We start from the raw sequence: 14,286 nt of genomic DNA on the forward strand, positions 1-14,286 counted from the left end.
TTTACGGAAACGTACGAACGTATCATGCTATTTCAGTTAGTCTCAGGTCTCAGTACAGGACGTACTGACTGTTTGAACTGTTCTCCAGGGCGCTCTAGAAATCGTCAAGCTAATGTTCACGATGCAGCCCAAAGAGAAGCTAGCCTGCCTGACCTCCTGCGACGTACAGCGCATGACCCCCCTCCACTGTGCCGCCATGTTTGACCACCCGGACATTGTCGACTACCTGGTGCAGGAGGGATCAGATATCAACCCCTTGGATAAGGAGAGGAGGTCACCCCTGCTGTTGGCTGCTTCGAGGGCTGGGTGGCGCACGGTACATACACTGGTAAGAGTATGAAATAACTTCCAGAAGACTTCGTTTCATGTTTGACCACTCGGGAGATCGTAGACTTGATGCTTGAGCGTTCAAATATTAAGCTCTGGATAAGGAGAAAATATAATTTAATTTCTTCTAGCTGCCTCTAAGGTATTTGGGACACAGACCTTAAAAACTAGATTCCATGTCATTGTGTGGTCCAAGTGCTTATCCTATTCTCAACTTACATTATACTTCAAAAAAAATTTAGCTAGAAATGTCACTTGGCAGCTATGAACATGACCATTCCATAATATGAGATTATCACTTAAAAGAACCTGTTCTTACCAACGTAACATGTGACAGATCCGCCTGGGTGCCGATATCCGACTGAAGGACATCAACTCCCGCAATGTGCTGCACCTGGTCGTCATGAACGGTGGCCGGCTCGAAGACTTCGCTGCCAACTGCAAGGTAAGTAGCAGAACTCTTTAGCAGATATACCATAGCAGTTGCCAGGTCTGCTGACACAATGCCTGTTGAAAAGCAATGGCTTATTATTAGGACTGCAGAAGACCAGCTGAATGAAGAGATTTGGTGCACAAAATGTCGATCTTATGGGGAGCGACTCTCAGTCGTGAGGAACCGAGGCAGAAAGAGAGAGGCGATATGTTGTTCAGAGATTCATAAAATGTAATGAGATTCAGAGTAATAATCCCAATGTACACGTAACTTGTTATATCTCATCATTATACAATTGTGTTTCACCAGGACCGCTGTGAGAAGAGCCTAGCTGAACTTCTAAACGAGAAGGACATGACCGGCTGCTCTCCCCTCCACTACGCGAGCCGGGAGGGCCACATCAGATCCCTCGAGAACCTCATCAGGCTGGGAGCCTGCATCAACCTGAAGAACAACAATAACGAGAGCCCTCTGCACTTTGCTGCCAGGTAACAACTTCTCCACCAGAACCCTATGGGCTTGTGAACGACCAGGAATTGAGACGCTAAGACAACATCAAATCACTGGAGAATCTTATCAGGCCAAGAGCCTGTATCAACCTGAAAAACAACAATAATGAGATGCCAGGTAACAACCTCTTCACCAGTAGGTACTCCAGCCCAGCTCCTGAATAACCAGGACCTGGAGCCGTATGTGTCACAACAAATCGTTGGAGAATCTCATCAGCCTAGGAGCCTGTATCAATTTGAAGAACACTATTGAGAGCTATCTACATTTTTGTGACAGGTACCTATGACTTCATTACTATCATACCTCCCGTTACTAATGACTCCCGTCCCAAAACCAGAGTCTGTATCCGTTTTAGGGTGATTTATACTTAAAATAACCACAATCGTAGAATCTTGACAGCCCAACCAGTGAAAGAGTTTTCATGATCGTCAAAGTTTCATGACAGTAGACTTTCTCCAACTCATCGTCATCATCATCACCATTGGCCTTAACGTATATTGCAGACGATTTATGGTGTAATATTCGAGGAGCACCTTTTCTGATGACTTATTACACCGATGCGAGACCGACATAGTCTACCGCAGGACTGACAAGAGAAGTTTGCGGAAATCGGCGCTGAAACAATTTAACGATTTTATGGTTGATCCAGATACGGGCGCTACCACACCGCCTGCCAACTGCTGGACTCTGACAAGGGCACGTTCATCATCAACGAGAGCGACGGCGAGGGGCTGACGCCGCTGCACATCGCCTCGCGCGAGGGCCACACGCGCGTCGTCCAGCTGTTGCTCAACCGCGGCGCGCTACTGCATAGGTCTGGGAGTGTGAAGTCAGTCACAATTGTTCGTGGTTGGATGGAAGAAGGGTGTTTGAGTGATAGTATGCTCAACAGTTGCCCTCTGATGCATAGGTCTGGGAGTGTGAAGTCAGTCACAATTGTTCGTGGTTGGATGGAAGAAGGGTGCCTGAGTGACAGTATGCTCAACAGTTGCCCTCTGATGCATAGGTCTGGGAGTGTGAAGTGAGTTACAATTATTCGTGGTTGGATGGAAGGAGAGAGTTTGAGTGAATGTTCAATAATTACATTCTGCTGCATACATAAATCTGGAAGCGTGAAGTCAGTTACACTTGTTGGCGTGGATGGAAGGAGAGAGAGTTTGGGTGAGAATGTGTTTAATCCCCACGGCGCTCTGGTGCATAGGTCTGGTGTAAAGCCAGTTATTTGTTAGCGTGGATGGATAGAGTGTACTCAACCGCTAGGTCTAGTGTGAAGTCAGTTACAATTATTGTCTTCATGCATGGATAGAAAGCAATAAGTGAGAGCTTGTGTGAGAGTGTATTCAACAGGTCTGGTTTGAAGTCAGTTACAATTGATGGCGTGGATGGATGCAAGGAGAGAGGATGAGATTTAGTTCAAGTAAAATCTGACGTAAGTATTACATTAAGTCTGATGATGTATGATCGATCAAGAGACAGACTGTAATTAGGTACTTAAAATGTTTAAGCATGGACAGAAGCGCGGAAGATAAGATACTAAAAGAATTAGGTAGTATTATCAATTGTAATTGCAGTTCAACTTGTATATTGACGTGTAAAAGTGCCCCTGTGGCCTATTTGCTGAATCAGTGATTTGTAATTTGTAAAGAGTTGAAACTGACAGAGTGCAGATAAAAATAATATAGCCTTTTCAGTGGAAAAAAGGACAGGAGGGATCTAGAGTCAATTGTTTAGGCATGGAACTAAGTACTAATAAGAGTGAAAGAGTATCTCATACAATATAGACTTAACTGTTACTCCTGCTTAACTGTTGTAATCAGAGGGAGACAATCAGAATATAATTGCTAAGCGTTATCTTAATGATAGTCCCAGTCGATCAGTCAGTGCAACATCAAAATGGTGAAAGTGCTCTTAAACAGGCCTTGCATCTATTGTAAAGTCTGTAGAATATGTTCTTGAGTCCCAGTTGCTCCGATATATTTGATAGCACTGTACCTGCTGATTACTACATTTACTACAAAGGTCCAAGTTTTGGGGCTTGTCAGTAAATTCCATCTTAGCCCAGGTATGTATATAGTGTGTAAATCTTATACGGGCGATAAATTAAGAGGTTTTTAAGTTGCTCTTTAGAGCTCCATAATTTTTCAAAATTTTCTCAGCAGCATGGTTGCGATGACAGTCAACGAGCTGATTTGACTGTAAACAAGCGTTTAACACGAGTGTGTTTGCATTACATTGCGACCAAATTATTATGTAGGTATTTACAAAATTTTAACTACAATTCCAAGACATAAAACTATGGAAACGGATTAGGTATATCGCGTATAATGAATTTACAATTCATCCCGACGTTTCGAACACTTTACATCGTTCGTAGTCAACGGGTGACTGAGGAATAATAACTATGTGCAAAAACTACCCACATACAAGAAATATTAATGAACCATAAAGAATATAGATTTTTAAGGCTGGTTCACACACTGTTAATAAAGCTAGTTATACAATATTCAAGAAATTAAAAATTAGAATGTTAAAAAAACAATTAATGAGTGAATTTTAACAATTATCCGTTTATAATCAATTTCCATAGTTTTATATCATGAATGTGTGGATTTTAACAATTATCCGTTTATAATCAATTTCCATAGTTTTATATCATGAATAACTATCGCGGTAACTGAACACAATATTAAAATTTTAACTTAAAGTATTTAAGCTTATCTAATATTTTTTATGCCCTAAACTAACTACCGTTAAAGGATTCGCCCGTATTATATTTACACATTGTAGAGATTGTGATTGTCTTGTTGAGTTATACCTATGTATGTACTGTTCTAGTGTTATTATGTATGTAGGATGTAAATGTAAAGGCTTCGCTTTTAGCTGTCACTAATTTTCTGTTTTTGCTGTCTGTACCTACATGTCCGTACATGTTTTGTGATCACCGTAAGTTGTCCCCGAGTCACTTTCACTGATGATGTTAATAACAAAAATATTTTTCTATAAATTGAAAATAAAAGAATGTTTTTTTAAAAGTTTTGCTACATTGCGATCGGAATACACAGGTTTCGTTGAACAACTTTAAGAATAATATCAATCTTAAGATCGATGGCTGTCTAATAACTATAAAACATTGACTGATCTGCCCTATACAACTTTTTAGGGTTCATACTTATAAGTAGGTATCATGACTTATTTTATGGTAAGTGTGGTTCAGTCAACATACCAGCATCAATTAGACGAAATAACGTAACAAAAGTATCTGACAACCTGAATTACTTTTCTACATGTAAGTTACAGCGGGACAAGCGCGACTGAGGGGGGGGGGGGCAAATATAATTAAACCATTTTGTCAATGTTTCACAATGTTTGCATTATGAAATAGAGTATCCACCGGTTATAATTATATGGTAGGCGTCTTCAGTGGATACATGTAGAACTCATAACCATAGTGCAATAATGGAAAAAATGGATTAGTTACAATTGCCCCCAGTCGAGATTGTACTCCGCTGTACCTTAGACAAATCTGTACAGCCCTGCTAGCCGAATGGCATTTCTGCGAAACGCCGCAGAAATGTAGTCTGTTTCTGTCACGCCAATACGCAAGAGCGATAGAGATAGATTACATAAATTGCATTTGTGCGGCGCTTCGCAACGCAGAAATGCCATTCGGCTGATGCTGGGCCAGTTCTCGGACATATGTAGTATTCTAATTATTCTATATATTTTTAAACACACATCTATTTTGTTTAGTGATTATAGAATGGTAGAAAGGTACTTTTGGAGCGTTATTTGATTCACTACTTTTCATGCAAATTCATCCTAAGATGAAAGTTGTTAATGATGTACATACATACATAAATAATACCAATGTATGATGTAATTGATGTATATTATGTATCGAGATGTAAAAAAGGTATCGAGTGATGTTTGTGCTTATGCGATGAAGCGTGAGTTGAGCGTGAGGTTAAGAGTATTGTACTAATGTTGTATCTGTCAAAACAGGGACCACAATGGCAGGAACCCACTTCACTTAGCTGCGATGAGCGGCTACACGCAAACCATTGAGCTACTGAGGTCCGTGCACTCTCATTTGCTGGACCAGGTGGATAAAGATGGGGTAAGAACGGATAGAATGTGGACTACTATAGGAGAAAGTACACTGAGAGAAATTTGCATTGTGAATTTAACAAGTTCGACTTGTTGCGGTTTATCCGTTTGAATCAGCCAAACGTATGTTTAAAACAATATGTGTCAGGTTGTTTTTATAAAATCGACTTGTTGATTCAAATATATTGCCGATTCAAATGACAAGTAGCTTGTTGTTTGAACCAAAGAGCACGTAGGCGCTATTTTAACCAAAAAACTTGTTGAGCGAACATGAAAACTGGTTGTATTTTCTCTCAAGTATATAAAGCAGAGAGTTATGTTTGAAATTGGCTTCTCATGATTTAAACAAATGGTTAAGTGATGTTGTAGAGTACGCTTTAGAAAACACAAATAATAATATTACTCTGTCTATCTTTTCGACCTTTTTTTACTATTTTAAAAGATTTCAATAGTACTAGAAGTAGTAGTGTACTATTTCTGTTATGAAGAGCAAACGAATTTTGCTTTGCCAGACTCTAAAAGAATTAGACCAACTAAAGTATGCCTTAGTGCGTTTTCACATTATCCGATCCGATATCGGATGTAGGGTCGATATCCTGTATATTTGAGCCGCCATCTTTGATTTTTGATTTTGAAATCCTTCCTACATCCGATATCGATTGGATAATATGAACACGCACTTACACGCACATCAAACATGGACTTTAAATTGATTTTTATTTATAATATATGTATTCTTTGTGGAAAATTTGCGTATAGTAGGTATTAGTCAGGGTAAAAACCTTTTAAAAAAACAATCGTACCTTTGTTTTAGAACACACCCCTCCACCTAGCAACCATGGAGAACAAGCCCAACTCTATAGCTCTGCTGTTGTCTATGGGCTGCCGTCTCAGCTATAACAACATGGACATGAGCGCTATAGACTACGCCATCTATTACAAGTTCCCGGAAGCAGCTTTGGCTATGGTCACCCACGAACAGAGGTAAGGCGTTGCATCAGACCATAAATTAAATATAACAAGATCATACCATCCCATACATTAAAATGCGACCGCCTACGAACGCGCTTACACTCCACCACACATAGATGGCGCCACAAAAAAAAAGTCTTGTAGCTTTCGATTATACTTGTAGATGGCATTAAGTGTCACTTTTGACATAGATTTACGGCTCGCAATTGACACTTAATGCCAATCTACAAATAATCGGCGGCAACAAGGCATTTTTTTTTGTGGCGCCATCTATGTGTGGTGGAGTGTAAGCGCGATCGTAGGCGGTCGCATTTTAATGTATGGGATGGTATGATCTTGTTATATTTAATTTATGATCAGACTGACAACATCGTCAGAATCTCCCTAGGATGTGTAGAGAGGCAGAATACGTGTCGAGTTTTGTATTTTTAGTGGGGATTTGCTGCCGTAGCCAAATGGCATTTCTGCGACGCGAAACGAAAACGAAACGCCGCGAAAGGTAGTCTGGCTCTGTTGCGCCAATACGCAAGAGTGATAGAGATAGATATCTACGAGCGTTTCGTTTCGTGAGCGTTTCGTGAGCGTTTGTGCCATTCGGCTACGTACCCTGTTATGTTTTTGTGATGGAGCGGTAGGAACCTTAAGTGTATTTGAAAAAACTCAAGGCTAAGTATAACGTTTCATGACTGATTTTAATTGTGATTACTTGATTAGCACGTTTTTCTCAGATCCTAGATGGTTTTCGCAAAGAAAACCATTGATTATTTGCTGGCAAAATTATTTATTGAAATTACTATTAAAGCACTGGTCCTATCAAAATCGAATAAGCGATGAGTAATCGATGATAGAAACGAACAAAAGATAGTCGCTCCCGTGTAAATAAAAGAGAGGCGATGATAGAGCGAGCGATTTATACCTAGTTCATCGCTCGGTTCTCTTTTATTTACCTACACGGGAGCTTACGCCGTGGCTTGCGTGGGCGACGGTCGCGCGATGGTCGCGCGACGGCGATGCGACGCATACGAAATCAAACCTTATCGATATGGAAGTAGGACCAAAAAACTCAGACTCACGTGCTTCTGATACTTTGCCAAGTAACCAGCAAGATTTGACTCAATGCTGCGAATGTCCTATCTTCATCTCTTTTCTTTTTTTTAGCCTTTTTCAATCTAAGAGATGTAGGTCTCCTTATTTTTTTACTTTTTCTATCCTTTTTGATCCAGGTGTTCTTTTGTTTTAATAAATGGACTTACTCTTGGCCACAGACCAGCCAAATGCAAAAACGACCTATGATAGAGTGAGCTTGTCCAGAAGATGCCTGTTCACCCTAGATTTGAAGGTTGCCGGGTTACATGAGCTCGTTGTTGTTATTGTCCTGTAATATTTATTAATTTACTAGCTTTTGCCCGCGGCTTCGCTCGCGTTAGAAAGAGACAAAAAGTAGCCTATGTCACTCTCTATCCTTTCAACTATCTCCAAAAATCACGACAATTGGTCGCTCCGTTTTGCCGTGAAGGACGGACAAACAAAGAGATACACACTTTCCCATTTATAATATTAGTATGGATTATGTCGCAGGGCCCACGAGGTGATGGCGCTCCGTTCGGACCGGCACCCGTGCGTGACGCTGGCGCTGATCGCGTACATGCCGCGCGTCTTCGAGGCCGTGCAGGACAAGTGCATCACCAAGGCCAACTGCAAGAAGGACAGCAAGAGCTTCTACGTAAGTACCCCCGGGATTTCAAGGTCAAATTGCTTTTTATTCAGTATGGCTACCACTGCTAACAGGAACAGAATTCATTAAAAGAAAACCGGCCAAGAGAGTGTCGGGCCACGCTCAGTCTGCCTATGGTTCCGAAGTTTCCCGTATTTTTTTCAAAAACTCTTTAACCTAAACAACTAGCGGCGAGTGGGTGGTGTAGTGGTAAAGACGTTAGCCGCGTACGCTGAAGACCCGGGTTCGATTCCCGGCTCGGCCACCAGTGGGCCTTGTCGTTTTTCTTTCGTGTATGATATCTATTTCAATTTATAACTCTTTAACCAATCAAGTTTAAAATAATTTTCCTAGAAAGTCTTTATAAAGTTTTACTTTTGTGATTTTTTCATATTTTTTAACCCTAATAAAACATTTTTTTCCACTTTTTATTCATGTACTTTGTCGGCTTGATTGATGTACATATTGGCACCAAATTTCAGCTTTCTAGTGCTAACGGTCACTTAGATTATCCGCGGACGGAAGGACAGACAGACATGGCGAGACTATAGGGGTAGTTGACAACGGAACCCTAAGCAGAGCTTGAATTTATTCAGCCGTTTATCGAATATTCCAACGACTGGCTAAACCTATGAAGGGCATCCAAAATAAATAAAATTCAGACAAACGGACATACAGACAAACGCACGAGTGATCCTATAATATTCCGTTTTGAATTATGGAACCTCGTATTGGAAGATGAACAAAAAAACTAAAAACATTGATGTGTATTATCTAAATATTAATTTGTTTGGTCGTTGATCCTGGATAAGTTTCAAGGCCATACGAAATGTCGCATTTAAGACTATAATCAAAGTGTATTTACCATATCATTGATATCATGCATAACTCGTTTCGAGGTGACACTTTTCTTGGAATAATTGTCGAACAGAACTTATATGCAACATCGGAAAGTATACCTACATACTTATTTATTTGCGTAACTGTTTAACAGAAACTGTCTTAATAATGAAGTAGGTAAGTCCAAATAATGTCAGTCTCCACATCAACTAGTGAGTTACAACCGTCAAGAATCAAACACAGGCTATTTGGGTCATCTCAGGCTTCCCAAATATTATCAAAGAAAATCAAAGGGCACTTATTACACGCAGAAACGCAACCACTAAGCGACTTTTCCACTCTAGATCAAGTACAACTTCGAAGCCCTTTGCCCCGTCCTAACAGACGACGAGACGAAGAAACAAGACGTGGTCCCAAAGTCCCAGACCGTACCGCTCCCGGCGCTGAACGTGAGTAAAGTACAACTAGTATTAATGTTGATATTATTGTCACAGATTAAGTATTCTTTTGGCAACTACCAACACTCGAAGGCGGAGTTGGACGCGCTGAGAGTAGCGATCAACGATCCGAAGTATAGGCCGGAACCGTTGTCCGTAGTCAACGTGAGTGACGACTGACGTGTGACGAGAGCTTTGGCCGTGGGGTTGTGGGGCACTCAAATACATTTTGATTCGCACACTAAAAATAATATGAATTGTTTTGAAGTTACATGTAAACTGCGTTGCTGCAGAAAATGTTTAAGTCCAAAGATCTTAATGAACATTTTTTGCAGAAATGCGGATGATGTAGAAATGATAAATACTTATATTACAGAACCTATTCAATCGAAAGAAAAGAGCAAAGAAATAAGTAGTGTTTCACACTGAAGTCACGGGACAACAAAATATCCTGACCCTTTAATTATTTTATTAAAAAGTAAATGAATGAATGTATTTTAGTGTTTCCATTATTCATGTGTGTATGTCTATAATGCCATGAACTGGGAAATTATTGGGTTGGCACAAAAGTAATGACACACTCTACAAAACTCTATACATTTCCTTTCTTATGTTAATTGTTTTCGATAATATTCTAGTATGTTGTAGAACATTCTAGGTACTTCTAATGTGAGGGTATATAAAGCCGCCCTCGTGATTGGTTTAGTTAGATTGAAATAAAATGGACGAGCGACAAGTTCGAACACTTTACTTATACGAGTACTTGTTAGGCCACAGTGCGCGGGCTGCGGCTGACAATATCAACACTGCATTGGGCGCTGGAAGTACAAGCCATGCCACGGTGTCCAGATAGTTTGACCGTTTTAAATCAGGAGACAGGAGCCTTGAAAGTCAGTCACGCTCACGGCGACCACCTGCATTCAATGATGACGATTTACGCCTCGAACTACAGTCGAATCCTAATGCTACTACTCGTGAATTAACGGAAGCACATAACTGTAGTCACCACGCTGTGGAATACCATCTGCATGAGCTTGGGTATCGAAAAGTTTTGGCTGGATGGGTACCGCACATCCTTACCGACGCCAGTCATGCAGTCCGTGTCGCCATCTGTCAATCACTTTTGCTGCGACCCCGACGTAAAGAGTTTTTGACTGATCTGGTTACGAGAGATGAATCATGTATTTATTATGAGAACGATACACGTCGTGCTTTTTGGCTGCCTCGAGAAGAAACGCCACCAACTCAACCGACGAGCAAGACATTCGACGAGCAGCTCCGCTTTGAACAACACGTCGTAGATGCTGTAAAAAACTGCTTCTATAGACTTAAAGTGCTCTATCAGGTCCGCAACTACCTAAGCGTAGACCTTAGAATCAGACTGTGTGACAAATTAGTCCTATCGAAGCTAAATTACGTCGACACCGTTATGAACGGGTGTCTGCTGGCTCGATCCAAGGCTCTACTTCAACGTATCCAGAATGCCTGCGCGCGCTTTTGTTTCCCTATCCCCCCACGTACACACGTCACCCCCTACCTTAACAGCGGTAACATGTTAAAGATGGAGGCGCGACGCTTTTTGCATTTTGCCACTTTGCTATTGGGTGTGGTGCGCCATCAACAACCCCAGTACCTCTATAACAGACTAACATTCTCTACACGGCCAACGAGAGAAGCCATCCGGCTAGTTTGTCCGAGGCACGGCGGCTCAGCAGCATTTCGTGGCAGTTTTCGATACTCTGCCACGAGATGCTGGAATAATATCCCACCCCCTATCCGTAACTCTGATACTCTTAGCTCATTCAAGTCCAAATTAAAGACACACCTCCTAACTCTGCAGCTGTCGTGTCGTAATCTTAGTTAGTGTGAGCCGCGTGACTCTTACCGAATACATATTGCCATTGTCTTTTTGTTTTGTCTTGTTTTGTTTTGTCTTATTTATTTTGTCTTATTTGTGTCTATATATCTATCACTTCCTCGCCCCTCCTCGTCCTCCTATCTCTATCTTGATACCGTATATTTATATTTTCCTATCTATTTCCTATCACGAGCCCCCACCTATCAAACTTAATATTGTATAAATAGAAATAAAACTATGCCTTTATGTGTTTTATTCTTGTTCTTGTATAGTGTGCATTGTTTCAAGCTTATTGTATCTATTGCACTATCGCCCGACCCAGGGCTCCACGGAAGACCAGCGCTGTGGCACTATCGGTGCCAGTGCCAGAGCACATGCTGAGTGGTGTCCTCTTGCAACCACAAACCAAACCCCATATAACTGTACTGTTTAGTATGTAAGTGTCATTTATTATTATTTTTTCTTTTTGGTTGCAATAAATGCCTTTTCTTTCTTCTCTTTCTTTCAACCGAAGCTGAGTCAAAAGAACCGCTTAAAAGTTTTGCTTTGTTGTTTCTGGGACTCGCAAGGCATGCTGTTTCATGAACTATTACACAATGAAACTGTAAACGCTAACAAATATTCAACACAGCTCATCGAACTATCTTCTGCTATCAAGAAAAAACGACGAAGACGAGCCACTGTAATTTTACTAGATGATAACGCTCGACCTCATGTCGCATCTACCGTTCGCCAACAGCTGCAGAACTTGGGCTGGGAGACGATACCCCACTCACCTTATTCTCCAGACCTCACACCATCAGACTTTCATTTGTTTAGAGCCCTGAAACGACATTTGCGGGGTAAACAATTCAATAATTTCCATGATGTACAGGTGGAGTTGAACAACTTTTTCGAGGCACAGCCATCAGAGTTCTGGGCGAAATGCATCCAAACTTTGCCGGATCGTTGGCGAGAAGTTATAGATGCTAATGGTGATTACATCATCGACTAAGCTTTTTGTATTGTAATAATAATAAAAAATATAAAACGTAAACCAAGTGTCTCATTACTTTTGTGCCAACCCAATATTTGATGTTGTTTTGTTTCTTTATGTCCTACTAATTTCGTCTGGAATATTTCACTTTTCACTTTGACTTTATGTGTGTTTATTGTCACATTTGTTACTTTATGTGATTTTTCTTTCTTTGTCAATTCATCATCTTCACTAATATTAAAGGCATTCAGTCGCAAAACCATTCACTTATGAAAGGCGGGGAAATGAATTTTTCCGCCTCAAAAACTTAGGTATGTAATGTATTCTATTACAATATTAATTTTAATAATAGTAGAGGACTTAGGGTAGTGGAGTGCAGTGTCGAAATTTGACGATTATGTAGAAAACAACGCAGTTTATTCATATGCCGTTATAATTTTTGAATTACTTACATACACTGAGATGTTCTTTTATAAATATTATCATGTCTGTGTTGAGGAAACATATGCGTCAGCCAATAATTAAATATGCAAAACGAACCCGTCTAACTTTAAAAATGTGTACAAAACGCAAGAATTTAAAGTGTTACATACTGTTACAATTTTGGGGAATACCTAAGGGTAAATAAAGTAAACTAGATATTTATGTAGAAAATAACTTTTTAATAAACTTTCTTTTTGAAAATAATTTCTAATGGCCCCTGTACACACATGGCCAACGGTTCCACCAGCCCTTTGTGAAACCCCTTGGCCAAGATAAGAGCCGCTGTTTACACATTGGCGAACCAATCACTTGGCATTGGCTCTTCATGAAAGATGGACGTGTAATGAAAAAATCTAGGAAATTCTTGGTCATAGACGTTGTCAGAAAAAAAATATTAAAAAATAATAACCCCGTAGTAAAATTAAATTATTTGCAATATTAACAATTTTTTGAATATTCTGATAAGAACATTTATCTTTTTTAGGAAATACATTAAACATTTGCAAGGTTATTTTATTTCCTAAAATCTACACTATTATTGGCATAGATAAACTTATTATTTTCGTAAATATATCACTACTGTCCTCTCTGACGGCTGACGACCAACTGAATGAAGCGCCAACGTGTAAACGCAGTTGGCCATTGGCGCCAAGATCCTTTGATGTGTGGACAAAAAACCGACACGAATCGGTTGGCCGGCAAGCGCAAGCGCCAACTGCCAACTTACGGCCAAGTAGCCCTCTACACACATGGCCAAGGGGGTTGGTGGAACTGTTGGCCATGTGTGTACAGCGGCCATAACGTAATAATACACTACTTAGTAACGCCTAACTGGTAGGGAATGAAACTACCTTTATTATACTACTTATTATAAATTATAACGCTAGCTCAGTCTATTTACTTAAAAAAAAAACAATTACCTAAAATTTTGAGCATAGGGGTGAGTCAGTAGTTCTGGTACTGGAAGACCGGGTAAAAGGTAAATTATTAATTAAAAAATTAATTATGTTGGGCGTGTCGCGACGAACGCGATCCTCAACAAATTAGCAGGTAACTGTATGATTTTGACAGATTATTATTTATACTGGTAACACCGATTAACTGGTTTTATAAAAGAACGAATGACTTTGACAGTAAGGGGAAAGAGACACGTTGCGACCGGACGGACAAGGTTCGTGCGGCGGAGAAAGAATCTCCGCCAAACAATCAGAATAGAAACTAGGAAGAATGTTTATGATTTAGAATCTAGAAAAGAATATACTTATGGAAATCACTTCATCTCTCAATCTTTACTACTTTATTGTATATGTTCAGAAATATCTTGTCGTTATGTCTTGTTAGAACTCAGGCATAGTTGAGGTTAGAGTAATAAAGAGTATTGCTCTGATCGTCAGCCTTGCATAAGATGAACCGACGTCACGACAAAATGGTGAAGATGCTGTGCGAGAATATGATTAGTAAGCGAAGCATGTACAGAAGAAACGTACTTATGTCCTTTTCGTTTGGCTCGGGAGGCTCCGAGGTACAACGGAATAGAACGGTGGAGACCTAGAAACTCATAGGACGGTGGAGACCAAGAAACTCATAGAACGGTGGAGACCTAGAAACTCATAGAATGGTGGAGACCAA

At 40.2% G+C, this 14,286-nt stretch overlaps 1 protein-coding gene across 1 annotated transcript in view; it reads left to right on the forward strand.

Moving 5' to 3' along the window:
* Nucleotides 1–14,286, forward strand: part of LOC125240527 (transient receptor potential cation channel subfamily A member 1) — a 158,540-nt gene that overhangs the window by 116,726 nt on the left and 27,528 nt on the right. Inside the window, exons 8-16 of the mRNA XM_048148419.1 lie at nucleotides 89–328; nucleotides 665–772; nucleotides 1,070–1,248; nucleotides 1,920–2,084; nucleotides 5,273–5,387; nucleotides 6,192–6,361; nucleotides 7,928–8,072; nucleotides 9,248–9,352; nucleotides 9,398–9,505. Coding sequence (XP_048004376.1) covers nucleotides 89–328; nucleotides 665–772; nucleotides 1,070–1,248; nucleotides 1,920–2,084; nucleotides 5,273–5,387; nucleotides 6,192–6,361; nucleotides 7,928–8,072; nucleotides 9,248–9,352; nucleotides 9,398–9,505 — 1,335 coding nt within the window. The remainder of the gene's footprint in view (nucleotides 1–88; nucleotides 329–664; nucleotides 773–1,069; nucleotides 1,249–1,919; nucleotides 2,085–5,272; nucleotides 5,388–6,191; nucleotides 6,362–7,927; nucleotides 8,073–9,247; nucleotides 9,353–9,397; nucleotides 9,506–14,286) is intronic.

Source organism: Leguminivora glycinivorella, chromosome Z (genome assembly GCF_023078275.1).
Source record: "Leguminivora glycinivorella isolate SPB_JAAS2020 chromosome Z, LegGlyc_1.1, whole genome shotgun sequence".
Lineage (NCBI taxonomy): Eukaryota > Metazoa > Arthropoda > Insecta > Lepidoptera > Tortricidae > Leguminivora > Leguminivora glycinivorella.